Source organism: Perognathus longimembris, chromosome 1 (assembly GCF_023159225.1).
Source record: "Perognathus longimembris pacificus isolate PPM17 chromosome 1, ASM2315922v1, whole genome shotgun sequence".
Taxonomy (NCBI): domain Eukaryota; kingdom Metazoa; phylum Chordata; class Mammalia; order Rodentia; family Heteromyidae; genus Perognathus; species Perognathus longimembris.
The window spans coordinates 117,931,327-117,950,267 of NC_063161.1; the positions used below are offsets into that span (position 1 = coordinate 117,931,327).

General features: G+C 41.4%; 1 protein-coding gene across 1 annotated transcript in view; it reads left to right on the top strand.

The window, feature by feature from the left end:
- Positions 1 to 1,197: 1,197 nt before the first annotated feature.
- Positions 1,198 to 18,941, top strand: part of Sh3gl2 (SH3 domain containing GRB2 like 2, endophilin A1) — a 191,737-nt gene continuing 173,993 nt past the window's right edge. The window contains exon 1 of the mRNA XM_048355583.1: positions 1,198 to 1,332. Within this exon, the coding sequence (XP_048211540.1) occupies positions 1,288 to 1,332 (45 nt within the window). The 5' untranslated portion in view covers positions 1,198 to 1,287. The remainder of the gene's footprint in view (positions 1,333 to 18,941) is intronic.

The following is an 18,941-nucleotide window of genomic DNA, read 5'->3' on the forward strand; positions in this document are numbered from 1 at the left end:
CTTCCTTTCATTCCTTGTCTTCCTCCTTCCTTTCATTACTTGTCTGCCTGCCTGCCTGCCTGCCTTCCTTCCTTCCTTCCTTCCTTCCTTCCTTCCTTCCTTCCTTCCTTCCTTCCTTCCTTCCTTCCTCCCTCCCTCCCTCCCTCCCTCCCTCCCCCCCTCCCTTCCTTCTCTCCTTTCTTGCTGGTCCTGGTCTTGAACTCAGGGACTGTGTGCTGGTTCTGAGCTTTTATTGCTCAAGGCTAGCACTCTAGCACTTGAGACCCAGTTTCACTTCTGAACTTTTGGCGTTCAATTGGAGATAGGACTCTTATGAATTTGAATCCTGGTCCTTAAATCTCAGCCTACTGAGTAGTTAGGTTACAGGCATGAGATATGGGCATTGGGCTTAAAATTTTTTTTTTTTTTTTGGCAGTACTAGGGATTGAATACAGGGCCTCCCTCATGCTTGCTATACAAGCACTGCACCACTTGCGCCACACCCCTAGTTCTTCAATTTTCAGATTGCTGCTCAAGGCTTTTATATAGGCCAGCTCCGATTAACTGTAGTCATATTTAATGCCTCCGTTCAGTTCTGCTTACCTGTTTGGCCTTAATATTCTTTTTCTTTTCCCTTTTCAGTGGTTATATCAGAGTAGAAACAAAGTTGGCTTTTTCTAAAGGTGATATAGGCTTCAGTGACACAGAAAACTGGGTAGAGAAATGTTCCCCGTGGCCAACCATGCAGGGCAGGGCATAAATCGCCACCACTCCTCCTTTGCAGGCTGCAGAGAGCAGGCTCAAAGGGCAGGCGGGCAGTCTGCAGGCAGCGCCACTGCGGCTACCTAGGAGCCAGGCAAGTCACCTGCGTCTTGCTGCCTGGTGCCCCGACCAAGCCGCGTCGACCAGTGCCCTGCAGTTCCCGGGCCGGGGGTGGAGGGGGTGGACACGAACCACACCTCAGCGGAGGAGATCGCCCTCGAACCTCCGGCTAGGGGACGGCTGCGGGGGAACCAGACGTCGCAGCAGTTGCAGGGCCCAGGTACTGGGTGCCCGAGCACCTGCAGGGCCAGCCCTGTGTCCGGGGCGGGGCTTCCCACGTCCCCTTTAAGAGGCCGCATCACCCGCCCCTGACGTCAGGGTGTCTCTCCGCACGAGCCCGCGCCCGCTCGGCTCTGCGCCCCCGCGCCCACAGCCCCGGCGGCGGCAGCGGCACCATCACCAGCGGCGGCCCGGCGAGCGCGCCGCCCGGATCGGCCCTCTCGTCCCGCACCCGCAGCTGCCCGCGTCCGCGCGTCCTCCCGCACCATGTCGGTGGCCGGGCTTAAGAAGCAATTCCACAAAGCCACTCAGGTAAGGCGCGTGACAGGTGCGTCGGGGAGCAGCGGTCCCCGGCGGGGCCGCGGGGGGCGCTTGGGAGCTTCGGAGCTTCAGGAGGGGACCCCGGCCCAGCGCCGCGCCTGGAGCGGCCGCGCCCCGCATCCCCCGCCACCCCCACCCGGCTCTGCGGATCCCCGGCGTCCCGCCCAGTTCCCCCTCACTCCCCGGCCGGCGCTGCGGGGAGGACACCGCAGCCGCCCCGCCGCGCACGCAGGTGTCCGGCCCGGCGGCGGCGAGGCGGGACATTATGTAAAGTCGCTTCTTCCCCGGTGACCTTGCGGTGCCAGGGCGCGGGCGGCTCGGGATGCGCGGGCGTCAGTGGATGCCCGCGCGGAGGGCGGCTGCGGGGTACCTGCACTAGGCGGACACGCTCTCCCCTTCCCGGGCCGGCTCCGCGCGCCCCCTCGGTCCCCGCATCCCAGGGCTCCCAGGAAGGGGAGGACCAGGCTTCCTTGGGCCAAGTGCAGCCTTCAACTTTTCCCCAGAGAACTCCTGGGGAAACTTCCTGAAGACCACAGCTGCGCCCAACGACTCTGGGTCTTTGACGTTTTGCTGCTGTGGGATAACCGAATTGTTGAAAACTTAACATTAAAAACCATCTATAGTTTGATTTATTGTTGTACACCTTTGAGGGTGCCCGCTTTTAAAATGGGGTTAATGAATTGTGATAATGGTGGAACAGAGTTCACATTTTAATCATTTTAATCTCATTGGACTCAGTTGAATTTGACAAAAGGAAAGATAAATTACTTCACGATGCGACCTATTTCTTACATAAGGCATGGGATATCTTTTTTGTTTTTAATTCCTAAATTGCCTCAAGTTTAAGATATCTTTAGCAAAGCACTTTCTTGATTTAACTTTATTTTTTTTTCACAATTTAGTCTTAAATTTTCCCTCCCCGCCCCCATAGGCCACCCTTAATTAATAGTGAGTGCTCTAATAATTTATCAGAAGCAATGAGGTTTCTGCAGGCTAACACAGTAGCAATTCTATTGGAGCGCATGCAGAATAGGTGCAGATTGTGTTTTCTAGAACCTTGGTTAAGTTAGGTGGATAGATGGAGTGGGAAATTCATCTCATATATTCAGTGTTTGTAGGCGAATGCATAATTTCTATCTTCATAGTTTTGTCTTTAAGGAATTAGCTCTACCTGAAAAACTAAAGAACCCAAGAAAGCTGTTTTAATAAAAATGTTTCTTACCGTATTTTTCAGTCACCTTTTGGCCAAAAGTACATCACTGATTTTAGATAGGAAGGCTTCTAGTAAATTTTATTCTTCAAGTTCTTTTAGTTTTTGAAACAAACATACGTAATGCCCATGATTCTTGCAGAAGTTTTGATGTTACCAGCCTTAAAAATTTTTTTCAAGTGTCTTCTATAAACAAGGCTATTCAGCCTTGAATTTATCAGCATATACCTATTTCTCTGTCTCTTTCTGTCTCTCTTTTCCTGTCTCTCGCTCTCTCTTTCTCTCCCACATCCCCCACCCCACACACGGGAAATTAGGAGCTTTGGAGTGGAAACACTGAGATTTGCATCCTGCTCTTGATATCTGACCTTGAGCAAGTTGGCTTCTGTCTCTGTCCTTGCTAATGTGAGGATAACATTCATTTCTCCGAGTTGGTGTGGGAGCACCTGAATTTGTATAATATGCATACATAAGATTTGCTTATTAAATGATAGCTATTCCCATTGAGGGCAGTTTCCTTAGGCTAAAATACTATCCTAATAATAATGAGGCATGAGGAAATTATTGAAGCTACAATTTGTAGCTTTGCTAACATATGATATTACCACAGAGCTCCAATTGTGTTGGATCTTAAAGTTATGTGTAGCTCTAAAGCTTGAAACAATATTTTGAATTTCACTATGGAAGAACTTTTTATATGGTTGGAGGAGGTTTATTTAGGATAAGATGGCCATTTATCACTCTGAATCCAGATTCAGAATTATGGTGCCATTTTTGTTCTTTTTATTGAAAAGTCTTTCATTTTGAAGGTGATGGCACATCCTCTCTTACTCATGACTTACTGGAACCCAATGTTAGGAAACTTAAGGCAAAGTTTAGTCTTCCTGTGTATGCATTTGGAAGGCCTATAATGCCAGGGTTAATGTTTGCACGCCACAGAGATACTAGAGAAATAGTTACGTCCTACTTTTGTAAGTCATTTATCCCAGGCAGGTTTTATGAATGTGATCTCATCCCTAGTGATACCTAGAAAATACCTAGAAGTATTTTCATCTGTGACCTGACATGCTGAAGAGTATAACCTCTGTGGATGAGTAGGAGACAAATATTTCTCAGTCCTTGGGACTGAGCTTTTTACTTATGCTAATGAGGAGTGGCATTTACATTAATAAAGCAGTGTATCTTCATTGTTTGAACCACTGATTGAGAATTTCTGATTAGCATATGTCATAACTGTTGTCTTATATTAGAACTGATGCTTTGCCCCCTGTTGCCAACAATTATTTTAATATCTTTACCATTTGGAGGTAAGAAATGTTCTTGCTAAATAAAATTCATTGCAGAGGAAACCCTTTCAGCCGGAGAATACATTGAAATGGTAGAAATTCATCACCTTATTATAGTGCACTTTATTAATTTAGAGCACTTTATGAGCAGTTGACCATAAAGATATAATGTACCATATCATTAAAATAAATAAGGTTTTTTAAGCTGTAAATTAATCAAACTCACTTTCCTGCTAGTGAGTTTTGTTTATATTAAGATCTCATTTCATCAAGTAATAATCATATTTTTCTCAATTGTTTAAACATGAAGCAGCTTATGAAAAAATAGCTCTGGTTTCTGTTAACATAACCCTTATACAAAACGTGGGCTTAGGCTTCACTCTACCATGCTTTTGATGTGGACATATTTCTGGATAGACAATGTCTTCTTTCTATTATATACTGAATCAAATATCTCATTAATTTTATATTTCTATTAGTTTCCTAGAGTTTTTGTAATAAAGTACCATCAACTGAGTGGTTCAAGCAATATCACCACTCTGTATTACATTTCTTGAGATGCTTGATGTCAGAGTTCGAGGTGACAGAGCTATGCTGCCTGAGAAGTATTTACTCCATGCCTGTGCTCTAGTCCCTGGAGCTTTAGTGGCAGTCATTGGCTTTCCTTGGCTTGTAGGTCCATTGCTTTGACGTATCTTACCTTCACAAATGTTGGCATTCTCTTCAATTTTTCCCTATGTCTAAATTTGCATATTTTATAAGGACACCAGTCATACTGGATTGAGAACTCTTCCATTCTGGTTTCATCTTCACACCAATGTCCCATTTTCAAGTAAAATCATTCTTTTTACTTCTGACTTCACAGTAGAAAGACATTTCAGTTGTAAGTAGTGTAATTTTCTTTTTCAGTGTGTGGCAGAAATACAGTTTTTCACAAAAAACAGTTTGGTAAGAATCTTGCTATGGTCCAAATTTGTCCCCACCTCAACCTTACCTATTTCTAATTTTTTTTAATTGTTATTATAAAGGTGACATACAGAGGAGTTACAGTTACACAAGTCAGGTAAAGAGTACATTTCTTTTTTGGATAACACCACTTGTACCTTCTCTGAAAATTTGAAACTTAATTGTTAATGACATAGTAGGAGTTGAGGGTTTTAGGAGGTAATTAAGTCCTTAGGACTCAATCCTCAAGAATGGAATTGGTGTCATTACGGGAGGTTGAAGGGAGTGCCCTATCTTTCTGCCACATGAGGGCGTAGTCAGAAGGACCATCTTCCTCAAACATGGAGCTTTCACTAGCCATGGAGTCCTCTGATTTTAGTCTTCTGAAGACCTCAGAACTATGAGAAGTAAATTTCCATAGTTTTTTGTTGTAGTAGCCTGAACTAAGGCAATACATCTACTGTCATAGTCCATTTTCTATTACTATAAGAAAGTAGCTGAGTTGGGGTAATTTATTAAAGTGGTTTATTTTGACTCATGATTCTGAGCTGGGACATCTAAGATTTGGTGGCCATGTCTGATGAAAACTGTGCTTCTTCAACGCATGGCAGAACTCAAGTAAGTAAATGGGTTTGAGAGGCAAAACACAAGGGACTTGGCACTTTTCTGCAACTCACTTTGCCAATTGTGTTCTCCAGTCTCTTAGAATGTAAACTGGCTTGTGTGGAGCATTAAACCTTGTAGGAGGACTCTGCCCCTACTGGTGCAAACACCTTCCACTAGTCCCTCCTTCCAACTCTTCTGTGTTAAGGAATTAAGGTTCTGACACACAAACTTTTGGAAGACACACTCAAATCATAGCTCTTACTGTAGACCATATCTTCTGATTGTTTGTGGATGTGGTACAGTGTGGTATATACTTGTTGTCACACTCACATTCTTCACCTGGGAAAATTTAATTACATTAGTGTCCTATACCTTTCTGTTTTGACTGATTTCTTCATGCATTATGACATTCGAAATGATGTTTGTTTTTTTTTTCTTATACATGCTTTGTTTAGGAAAATGTTCTATAAATCTGTTCATGCATTTGTTTATTTGGTGAGATAGATGTTAAACTTATTAAGTATGTAAATGTATAATTAATTATAACTTTATATGAACCAAATCTCAGGTCCATGATTACTTTCTCTAACTGGTGAAATTGCTGCTGCTTTTATAATCTTGAGTGTGGCTTATTGCTCACTCCAGGGCTCACACACCAGTGTCCTTTGGCGGATCTGTCAGTGGGCTCTATATTTTCTAAAACTACATAATTTTTTTGGCAATGCTGAGGTTTGTATTCAAGGCCTTGTACTTGCTAGGCCGCTCCTCTACTACTAGAGCTATACTCACAGCCCACTTTTACTTTAGTTAGGGCCTTAAGTTTTTGCCTGAGCCTGCTTCGGCCCTTCAGTTTTCCAACCCATGCCTCCTATGGGACTGGGATCATAGATACATGCCACCACACCTGTTTATTTGTTGAAATTTGGTTTTGCCAACTTTTTTATTTTCGGCCTGGATTGGCTTTGAACTGCTATCTTCCCGAACTCTAGCTTCTCGGTACCTGGAGTCATAGGTGTGAGCCACCCATCCGCCCAGCCTATATGCCACATTCTGTATGCAAAGGTCTCATAATCCAGCACCAGCTTCTTAAAGGCATTCCTAATCCCTGTCCTTGAAAGAGTAATAAAAATACAGTGCAAAGCCTTGGTCATGTTTCCAGGAGAGAAAGGGACAGTAAAATAGTCCTTACTGCATCAGTTCTGTTGTGGGACTCAAGAATGTCTGATGAAAATGCAGCCTTCTCTGAATTAGTTTTGGGGCAATGAAATGAAAGCAACTTTTTGGGCTTGACAGAGCTAGTACAGGTAAGGGCCATGCCTGTATGTTAAGAGTAACTTAGATTACATAAAAAAGTTGGTAATGACCTGTAGCTCTCCTGATACCTTGGCAGTGGACCTGTGGGGTTTGTGAATTGAAACTAGTGAGTGATTGAAATTATTATTTTATTTTATGGTTGGGTCTACTTGATTGGATTTTTGTTGTAATACTTCTTTGCAGACTTTCCCCTTTATTGAATTCTTTAATATTTTAAATTGAAGTTCTATGACTTTTGGTTTCAGTCTATTTGGAAAAAAAAATTAAAGCATCTTCTAAATGTCAAGCCATGATTTTCATGAGAATAGTTTAATCTTCAGGGAGAGTGCCCAAATCTTGCAGAGCAGACCCTTTTCTTCTAGACTATGTCTTACCAGTAGATTCCAGGATATCAGGCAGCCAAGGGCAGGGGTGGGGGGTGGGAGCAGGAGGCTCTCTTTAGAATGGTAGTTTGGGGAAGTGGTGAAACAAATGACTCATGGACTAATGAGAACTAGACAGGAGGTGGCCTTTGAGAACCACTCCAGAGTTTAGAGTGGATACCTAATGGGACTTCCTAGGCAGGAACACTCTTCTTAAGGCCAGACAGGTGAGAGACTGGATGGATGAGGGATCAATAGATTTCTTGATATCCTCTTTTTCTATTTTCATTTTTTGCTCTTGTAATCCTTTGTATTCTATTTAAATGAGATGATCAGCCAGGTGTGGCCACAAGAAGGGACAGAGGAGAGTCTCAAGAAAACGGTTTGATTTTCAGGTCCTAGGGAGATGGAAAGGAAACCACACTGTGTGTGGGGATGGGGGTGGGGGGTGAGGAGGGTTCAGGAGACATCAAAAGAACAGCCTAGGGCTGGGAATATGGCCTAGTGGCAAGAGTGTTTGCCTCATATACATAAAGCCCTGGGTTTGATTCCCCAGCACCACTTATATAGAAAATGCCCAGAAGTGGTGCTGTGGCTCAAGTGGTAGAGTGCTAGCCTTGAGCAAAAAGAAGCCAAGGACAGTGCTCAGGCCCCGAGTCAAAGGCCCAGAACAGGAGAGAGAGAGGGAGGGAGGGAGGGAGGGAGGGAGGGAAACTGAGGAGTTGGGGACTTGAGGGGAGTGAAGGAAGACCTTTAGGTGTTTGCCTTTGTTGGACATTGGTGTGTGCTTTCCGGTCTGTTACTAGGTCATGTCTGGGCAAGGCAGAGAGGGGAACTTGTAATGGGGACTAAGTTCATCACAATGTGTGTGTAGTCATTGGGAGGGGGTCACTCATAGTTTATGTAAAGGAGGATAATGAAGCAGTAGGAGACAAGATATGTCCTGTACAACTTTTATACTACACCCTCATGATACAAATCATCTCAGTGAGTTTTGGTTTAGATTTTATTTGCATCCCTGATCAGATTTAGGAGCTCATGTGTTTAGAAGTGATTTGTATGGTTTTTAATGGATTAAAAAAAAAGATGGCTAAGATAGCTTTTAATAGTTAAACCTATGAAAATGTCATGATTGTGAGAACCAGTCAAGTCTTTTGCGGACTGACAACAAAATATTCTCACATTATTCTAAATCTTTGTCTATGTTTAGTGCTTTAGGAAGAACTTCAATGAACATTTTATACTTCTAAATTCTGGATATGATAATGTGGTTGCTGTTCCATAGTCTTTCTCCCCTCGTCTCAGTTAAATTGTGTGTGGTGTGGGTAGGTATGAAAGGGTATACAGTATATGTGTGTGGGTATGGAGAAAACTACCTGTACCTTTGGAAAAACACCTAGAATGTTTCTTTAGATACTTAGGCTCCTGAAGGACTCTTAGGCAATACTTTCCTGCCTTTTCTAACTTACCATATATGAAATATAACATAGGTAGAAGCAGTGCTTAATATCAAAACAGCTTTCTCCATAATCCCATGTTAGGTCAGTTTTATAATGCTAAGAAATATCTCAACACCTCAGCATAAGGTGTAGGCTCATGTTACAGATCATCTGCCCATATTTAAATGCACAGGATATATCATTCACTGTGAACACTCCTGATTGGAAAGCAAAAACTGGTAGGCACATAATAGTGCTGCCATCCTGCTGCATAGGCATTATGAAGTCCCCACCCCTGGAGAAGGAGAAATTCCTTGGTTTTTATTTTATTCCCCCCGGGCTCTGCAATCTGGGGAGAGCTCTTTCATTCCTCGTCTTCTGTTTGGCCAGACCTAATAAGAGTGACAGTGACTGTGGCCTCTTGGGAGCTGTAGAACATTTTCATTTCATTTCTTAGTGTTTGTGTTATATGCACAGACTTTACACATGTCTGAAGGCTGATTTGGGCAATAAAATTTCTTCAGAAACATCTCAGATGTCTAGTCTGTTTTTTTTTCTTGTCAGTTCCATAGCCAGTTATCACAGTAGAAATGTTCTCAACCTAACTTTACACCAGTAGACTTTGGTTGCATTCATCTCAACATTACATACCTTGGTTGCGTTGATCTAGACTTTTTGACTTAATCAAGAAGTCTTAACTGGCTTTTGTTGGTTGACTCCCTTTTCCCTCTGTTTCCTGTTATTTCCTTCAGGAGTCCTAGATGGGTTCTGATATCTTTGACATGTGCTTTTCAAGACTGTTCTAAGGGAAAAAGTCTGGGAAAGCCTGGGTGATTTTTTACAAGCCTGGTTTGAAAGAGGATTATGGAGGCAGAATACAAAGACCTTTAATGACTGAAGCTCTGTATAGATAGACCCTGCCCTTTGAGGATGAATGCAACCTGGGTATGAGACAATGTCATTTCCAAGAACGTTGCATTACAGTATAAACATTACACTTACAGTATGCAACAGATGAGGAGGAGCCTTCTAAAAGCAGGACATTTTCCCTGTTAGCAGAAGGGGCAGTCAGAGATTGAAAGTATGTTAAACTCCATATTTATGGATTAGTTATATGAAGTTTTTACTTTGTTAATATTATATTTATTTGATTTTAGGCATTCAGTCAGAAATAAATACACAGATAAATGTCAAAATGGTTTTCGTAATAAATTTCTAAAAAAACCTAATCTCCCACGCATACATTTCCAAGCAGCTCATTTGATACAAAGAAACTCTCAGACAGTCCTGCATTGTCCTCAGTTGTGTTTAAATCATAAGTTGTGTTTCAGTTGGTGTGTGATCTGCTGCTGCTTTCCCTACCCTTAGTTCCATGAAACTGTGCACCCCCACAAGCACATGGGCCCCCTAAAGTAAGGCAGATGTGTTAATTCATGAAGCAAAAGGAAAGATGCATGGCCAATGGCAGCATGCCGTCAGCATAAGTTGGGCAGAGAAACAGAGAAAAAAAAATGGAGCCTCTGCAGTACAGTGCTGAACTCTCTACATTCTGAGCATTCAGTTGTTGTTGTTTTTTTTTTTTCCACCAGCATCTTTGTGGAACAATATACCAATCCATACTAACAAAGTTTGCTCAATGAGCTGGACTGGCCATGCAGTTGTAAAGATAGAGGGTTCCTGGGAGAATGCAGACAGCTTCTAGGAGCAGAGAGCAAGTAAGGCATGTGGGGACTTCTGATACACAGTCTTAAAGACCTGGCTTCCGTTAACAGCCTGATCAGAAACAGGGAAAGAACAGGAGTCTAGTTTGTAGCACCTTGATTTTGGCCTTGTAATTCCCTGAACCTAGAGCTCCATTGAGCTGGCCCAGACTTCTGATTTGTAGAACTGTGAGCTAATAAATGGGTATTGTTTTAAGTTGACAGATTTGTGGTAATTTGTTATATAACAGCAGAAAATGAATAAAAACAACAGTCACTTCTGTTTATGTTCGGTTGGCTGGGACTTGTAACATGGACACTGCATGCCTTTCCTACTAGCAAAGGGAAAAGACAAGAGAACCCTGCAAAAGAGGCTTTTGATTAAAAAGCTAGAAGTTTGCTAGGCAGGCTGCTGTATTTCCATAATCCCAGCACTTGGGAGGCTGATGCAGAAGGATTGTACATTAAAGGCCAGCCTGAACTAAGTAGTGAAACCTTGTCTACAAATGAAAACCAGCAATCCTCTCACAACAACATGACAAATCCTTTCAAAATAATGAAACAACAAAACTCTAAAAACGCCAATGTGTAAATAAATAAGACTAAAAATATAGAACATTATTTGAGATTTCAAAAACAAGCTGAAGATTTTTGCCATCACATATATATATATAACATATATGTTTTACTATATGTGTGCCTATAAGTGTATGTGTGTATGATATACTTAGCATAACATATCCACATATATGAAATTTATTAAATGCATTTCATTGAAAATGTATTCAAGCCAGGCACCGGTGGCTCACATCTGTAAACCTTGCTACTTAGGAGGTTCAGATCTGAGGATTAGTGCTCAAAGCCACCCCACACAATAAAGTCCATGAGACTCTTCAATAAAATTCTGAAAAAGTCAGAGGTGGATCTGTGTCTTAAGTGGCAGAGCACTAGCCTTGAGCATAAAAGCTCAGAGACAGAGCCTAGACCCTGAGGTCAAGCCCTAGAACTTAAAAAAAAAAAAACATTCAAATGTATTTAGCATTTTTTCTCTCTACAATGCTTAATTTTTTTTATATTTAGATGGTGTTCTTTAGGGAAACACTTTATTTTGTGAGCCCTGGTAGTTGCAAACAGTGACTCTGCTAAGTCCTTTCTGAGCAGCCTGTTAGGTGGGCTAGTAGCAGCCGCAGCTTCATTAACCTTGGATGACACACTGTGGATCTATAAAGCTTTGGGATGATTAGTTCCCCAACAGTATGATAGGATGTTTAAAATATAGGTGCAAGTGATATTATTTGTTCCCTATAATTTTTTTTCTCCTATATCCTTCCCTTCCTCATTCCTCCAAACAACCCTACATTTTTTAAAGTATTTTTACATCTAGATTCCACAGATGATCAGAAATTGGCTTCTTGAGTTTGTCTTGCTCAACAGGATGATTTCCAGTTCAGTCCATTTTCCTATAAATAACAATTTCAATTTTTCTTTGACTAATATTTCATGCTATATCTGGACCATATTTTCTTGGCTTGTTGAACACTTCAGCTGATTCCATAGCAGCTTGGCTGTTGTGAACAGAGCTGCTAAGAACTTAGACATGCAGGTGTTTTTCTTGTGTATTGATAATATATCCAGGAGTACAGGATCATAAAATAGATCCTTTAGTTTTGTGGAACTTCTATGCTGATATCCATAGTGGTTGTACTAGCTCACATTCTCGCTAGCAGTGTTTAAGGGCCTTCCTGTACTCCATCCTCACCAGTACTTGTGGGCTTTGTTTTCTTGATGATTGTTGTTTTGACATGGGTGAGATGGAATCTTAGTATACTTTGGGTTTTTATTTCCCTTATGTATAAGAATGTTGACTGTTCTTTATGTATCTATCAGCCATTTTCTTCTCCTAACTGTTCAAATTGTTTGCCATACTAGTACCAGGGAATAGAAAGGTTATGCATAGTTAAAACAGTCCTATGTCATGGATGTGGAGTAGTTACTATTATTTCAGTCTTTGTCCTAGGAGGAGTTCTGGAGGAGAAGTTTATCATGTTATTACTGGAACAGAACAGGAACAAAGTAGTCTCCTAAGTATTTACCCGTTCCCTTTAAGATGATAAGATAGGATTGCTTGTTGCAGTATTTGGCTTTCCACTCTTTTTATTGATCCTATCCATTATTCTCTATGTATCTTTGGGCCTATGGAAGTTCATATACCTATAATCTTTATTTACTTATTTATTTCAATTTGTATGGTATTAGCATAGCCTTAAACCTGTTCAGAATTCTCAGGTCCTTGAAGTGTACCTGTCATCAGTGTCTTCTCCAAAGTTGTTGATAAAGACATGGAGTGTGCCCAGCTCAATCCAAAGCATTTCCATCTTTTCAAACTTACTCTGCTTAGCACAAATCTTATGATATTAAGAAGCATTTAATTCTTTTACCACCCCTTCCACCTACTTTCTGTTTCAAGTATATATTTTTTTTAAATTTTTATTATCAAACTGATGTACAGAGAGGTTACAGTTTCTTTTCTTTTTTTTTGCCAGTCCTGGGCTTGGACTCAGGGCCTGAGCACTGTCCCTGGCTTCTTTTTGCTCAAGGCTAGCACTCTGCCACTTGAGCCACTGCGACACTTCTGGCCATTTTCTGTATATGTGGTGATGGGGAATTGAACCCAGGGCCTCATGTATACGAGGCAAGCACTTTTGCCACTAGGCCATATCCCCAGCCCTCAAGTATATTTTTAATATACTTTTCCCATGAACTTATCTTATATGACTAGAGATGGCTTAAACAGAACTTGTGAAATCTCTGGGAGTGGCCTACATTTGATGAGCCCACACTTATGAGACAGCAAGTTATGATTATATCATGTGGTATATACCAGTTCACCTTTTATATCAACATCTAGATTCTTGGCATCCAGTGGCATTGTGTCTATTGCCTGCTGCTATGTACCATTCAAGTAAACACAGCCAGTTTCTGTATGGTTGAGTAGTTTGACTATTCCCCAATTTGCCATTCAGTTTGATAAGTACATTACTGCTGTGAGCTAAGAAATGAGAATTTTTAAGCTGGCTCCTCCATTCAAGTTTACATTTTTTTTGGTGGGGGACCTGTATTCATTTTACATTACTGAGTATATTAGTGAGGGTTCTTTAGCCAAACAGAACCTATGAGCTGAAGATATGAGAGGAAATTTATTGTGGGGTTGGTTCCTGCAATTAGGAAGGCTGAGAAATATCTCTACATGCTTGCCGTTTACAGTCTGAAGAACCAGGAAAGCTGGTAGTGTAATTCAGTCTGAATGTAAACACTTATGAAGCCCGAGAACCTGTGGAATTGCTGGTGTAAACCATCTAGTCCAAGTGTCCAGGAAGAATGAAGTACAGGTTTGGGAGATTCACCCTTTCCTGCTATCCTGACTTTCATGAGATTGGGTGATCTTTGTTTGATCTGATTCAAGTGCTAATTTCTTTTGGAAACACCATCAAATATATCTAGAAGTATGTAATGTTTTTATCAGATATGAATCTTTTAGCCCATTTGATGTTATATGTAAAGTGAACCATTATGTTTACTTAATATTATTTAAAAAATGATTCATTATAATATATTCTTTTAAAATGTTCTTTCTGTTCTTTCCCCTCTACTCTCCATCTCTCTCTTCTCCTTTTCTCCTCTTTGCCCTACCCCCTCCTGGAGACTAGATCTATCCGTGTTGCTCAGGCTGGCCTTGAACTGAGAAATCCTCCTGCCTCAGCCTTTCAAGTAGTTGGGATTACAGATGTGTATTGTGATGCACATTGCATTATTTTTGTAAGTGGGGAAAATTACTGTCATTTACCTAAAACTAAGTTCAGATACTCTTGCTTGGGTAAGTGTGAATTCATTATTTATTTTGCCTTTGAAAGTGATAGGTAGACTAATAATACCTGAGACTTTTACAAACAAAAAGAAGGTGAGTGAATGATACCCTAATTGAGGGAATTCAGTGTAAATGAGAACTGTGATCTCTGAAATATGTACTTGGTCTTGGTCCCTGTTTTCTGGCAAAAACTCCCAACCCCATAGAATCTCCAAAATAAAGTCTGCTGTTGAGGCAGCTAGTATTGGGGGAGTGGGAGTTACATAGTTTCAGGATTGTGGATGCTCCAAAATCACAGCATGATCAGAGGGTTGACACTTTCTGCTCCAACCCTGTCCACCAGGGAGGAAAAAGGGAATGTCATTGATCTCCAGAGGCCAGTGCTTTAATCATTGTAACTCCTTAATGAAGCCCCCCTACAAAAATCCCAGAATCTCAAGGCTTGGAAGGACTTCTTGAGTGCAGGACATGTGGAGGGCCCTGGAGGGTAGTGTGCCAGGAGAAGACTGGAAACTCTGTGCCTCCCACACATCACCCTGAGCGTGCCTTCATCAGCTTGTTCATCTCTGTCATTTAAAACAGTTTCTAAGAAATGGACACATGTAAGTAAAGCATTTCCCTGAGTTCTGTGAGACAGTTTTGCAAATACATTAAACCAAGGAGAAGGTTGTGGGAACTCAGATATCAAGCTGATTTAATCAGAAGTACAAGCATGCGATTACACCGGTGTGTGATTGGCATCTGAAGTGTGTGCATGGAGGCAGCCTCGTGGGATCAAGCCCTCAGCCTGTGGTGTATCTGATACTGTCTCTAGGCTGACTGTATCAGAATTGACTTGAAGACTATGCTGGTATGGTATCTGCTGACATCGTTGGAACTGATTGCTAGTAGGAAAGAAAACGTTTTGGTGACCGAAATTTTGTGCTTTGGGCATTGAGTATATAGGAGAAACAGAAGTGTTTCTTCTTTATCCTAATGAGGACATAGTCCTGTTCCTCCTCCAGCTGACCACCATTTTCTGACCATTCAGGAGTTTGCTGCCCATACAGATTAGGGGACCTGATTATCTTTTATAAAAGGAAATTAATTTGTTTAGGAAATCATGAATCATCTATTCTGTGCCTCATGTTCAGAAGAAAGATAGAGATGTACTTCAAGAGAAGCTGTTAAAATGATGCAGACACTGGTACAAGGCCATCCATCATCAGGCTGTGCCAAAATCACCAGTAGGAGCCAAAATGGGACAGATCTCATCCCCCACCCCTCAAATTCCTTTTTTCCCCACAGCTAATACTGTATGGCTTTGGGCATAATTTTTGCTTCAGATATTTTATGCTGTTGGTCAAGTTCCCTTCTGATTTATTATCTGAGAGTAGCTGTAATGTTGACTCTGTGTGTGCGTTGCTAGATTCAAATCCAGGGTATGGTGCATACTAAGCAAGCACTTCACCATTGAGCCATGCTGCCAGCCCTACAGTGCTTCCTGTAAGGCAAATTAATACTGCTCCTTTGAGCTCTCAGGGGCTCCATGTGTCCCCCAGCATTAAGAGATTTTAAGGGCTTGTAGACACTGTTCACTGGTGTCTTCTGTCTCAGCTCTTTGAATATGCTCCATGTGATAACTCTTTTGTGTCTGAAGTCTTTGTCACATGATGGTGTTATATTAGAGTGAATATTCTTGCCTTGGAGGCTTTGTACCATGCTCTCCCCTCCTTGTGAATATTCCTCCTTCCGTATTCTACTTTATATGTGACTGATTTTACTCTTCTTTAAGGTTCCCATTTGATACTTTCTCGAGGAGACTTACCCCTCCCACATTTGGTGTGGGTCAAATGTTCTTGGTCAAATGTTTGTGGGTCACTTGTACTTTCCAAGTGTAGCACTTGGACAATTTTTCTGCAAACACCTGTTTTCTTGTTAGCCTCAGGATGGGCATAAAGAAAGGTACCTTGTGTTTCTGCTCTTCAGTGTCCCCAATGCCTATCCTGTTGTATATATAATATGTGTATGTGTGTGCATTTTAAATGAGTATTGTAGACATATTTTTGGTGTTTATTTCTACTTAAATCACCTATTTCAAAAACACAACATTTCAATTTGAAGTTAAACTATACCCTTATAAAGTTCTAAGGTTGGAAATTCAAAATTCGCTTCCTTAGTTATAAAACTGTCTAATTTTCCAAGCACCATTTAAACTCATTTACAGTCCTATGAGGTCAGAGTCTTATTCCTTCATTTCACAGATGAGGAAACAAAAAAGTACAGAGAAGGGTTGGTCAGGGTTACATGGAGAGGATTGGAATCAGACCAGCTGGTTTTAAAGCCAGCATCTGCTAGTGATTATCTTCCGAGTCCTATTCTAGCTTGAAATAAAGGCCTAGAAATCTCTAAAACTCTTAGTAAGAAAAAGATGCACACTCTAATAGAAAAATTAGGTGAGCTTATGGAAAGGCAACATATGAAAGTGGCCAAGGTGCAAGTGTAAACAGCCTGGAAATCAGCAGTAATATGGCATCTTTCATAGTTTTGGTTGGCAGAGATTGAAAGGACAATAACTGAGTTAGATAAACAGTATGAATGTGGGTTCTTGTTTTTTTCTTTTTCTTTCTTCTTTTTTTTTTTTGTTTTAAGACAGGGTCTCACTATGTAGCCTAGGCTCCCTTTGGACTTCTGATCCCCATGCCTTTGCTTCCTGAGGGCTTTCTGTCAGGCTGTGCATCAAGATGGATTCTAATTTGATGATAGGAGTGTGGAGTGATCACCTATCTGCTTCCCTGTAATTCTGTGTCAAGGAATCTTTCCAGAGAATATAGATGTATAAGCATGCAAAACTGCGGGTCGTTGTTTACTTTAGAAATTACTGTTGCAAAAATTAGAAACCTAAGTGTCAAATAGAAGGGGAAGAGTACCTAAGTCATGGTATATATGTCTGCATTATGGAATCTGTATTTATCCACAGAGTAATCATATTTTAATTTTGACACAAGAAAATATGCATGATTATTACAAGCTGACAAAAAAGCACACCATAAAACAGACATGGAATAAGCTTCATATCATAGAAATGTACCTATGATAGTAGGTAAGATACACTTTAGACTTAATATCCTGAACTATATTTTTAAATTATTACTAACATTATTTTTGGTGGTACTAGGCTTTGAATGCAAGGTCTTAGGAACTATACTGCTTGAGCCATGCCTCTGGCCATCTCTGCTTTCCTTATTTTTCAGATAGGGTAGTCTTCATATTTATACTTCACACATAGCTGGGATGGCAGACATGAGCCACTATGCCTAGCTTTTTACTGGTTGGGATGGGGTCTTGTGAACCTAGACTGACGTAGAACTATGATCCTCCCAATCTATGTCTCTCAAGTACTTAGAATTATAGGAGTAAGTAACTGTGTCTGGCCAATAATATTTTTTAAAAGTATATATGCATTTAAACAGTCGCTCTTCCTGGTCAGTGTCTGAGTTCACATTTGTGTGTTCCTTCTGTCTTTGGAAATTGGATTTGTTAGATCTGTCACTAATTCTTTTTTTTACTCCATCATCTGTTCCCACTCTCTGGTCTTAAGGTGAAAACAAGTAATGGAAGGATTTTAGGAGCCACCACAGGAATTGAGAGCATAATTGGTTTCTAAGCCAAGTACTAGAACTATAAATAGCTGTGGGTTTCTCCATTAGGCAGTTAGCTTAAGACAGCTGCACACCTGCCTCGCTCTCTGTGGAGCCTTGAATTTAGGGGTGCTGATGTGGTTTCTTCTGAATTCATGGCTTCTATTTTTGTTTTCCCAAGAAGTGCAGAAGCATCATAAGCAAGCAGCCCCTAATGACTTCTACTGGCATTCCTTTTAGATGAAGCCCCTCCCCCTTCCCACCATTGCCAGTGCTATCCTTAGGAAAAGAGCGCCATTGGCTCCATGCTTTGCATCCACGGATGACGACAGCAGGGAGGACAGGCAGTTTGGAATTGTGCTTTGTAGTTTGTTCCTTGTGACTTGTGTGAGCTTTTTCCACCTCATTTTCCTTTCTGTGGACTGGAAATCCTCTGGGCATGTGTCACTTTCAGCTTTCTCACAAAAGAGTGACAGAGCAGAAGGGTGTGCAGTGGAGGCACCATGGGAAGATCAGAAACAGTCCGGCAGTCCATTTTATTTTCATTTTGTGTCAGTTGTGGGGCTTGAACTTAGGGCCTGGGCTCTGTCCCTGAGCTCTTTGGCTCAAGGCTAGAGCTCTACCACTTTGAGCCACAGCTCCACTTCAGGTTTTCTGGTGGTTAATTGAAGGTAAGAATCACAGGGACTTTTCTGCCCAGGCTGGCTCTGAACTGCAATCCTCAGATCTCAGCCTTCCTGAGTAGCTAGAATTACAGGCATGAGCCACTGGTACCCGGCTTCTCTTTAAAAATGTCAGTATTGTTAGTAGTGTCTGGTGGGCTTTTATTTTTTGAGGAGAGAGAATACAAGAGTAGGGAGCCATGATTGGAAAAACAGTACCAAGCAAAGTGGAAAGACCACTACCATGAAGCACAGCCTGGGTAACAAGACCTCTGGTCCAGAGAGCACACGTGAAGCACTGAGGCTGCAGCTTGCTGGGCGTAAGTGTGTCCTTGTGGGTGGTTTGGCTTTCTGTGGGAGCTGGCACTTATAATGGCTTTAATGAAATATTCTGGGAGCTCTGAGGCAAATAATCTATGAAGTCATTTCTGGAGTCAGCTTGCTCTTCCAGCCTCTGCAGTATCTCTTCAGATTTCTGGAGCCCATATTCTTTTGTGAGTTGAGAACAGAGTTTGAGACTTTTAAGAAACTTATTTTTCCTACCTAATCTGTTGGAAGGTTATACTAAGTTGATGTAATTGTTATTGCAAA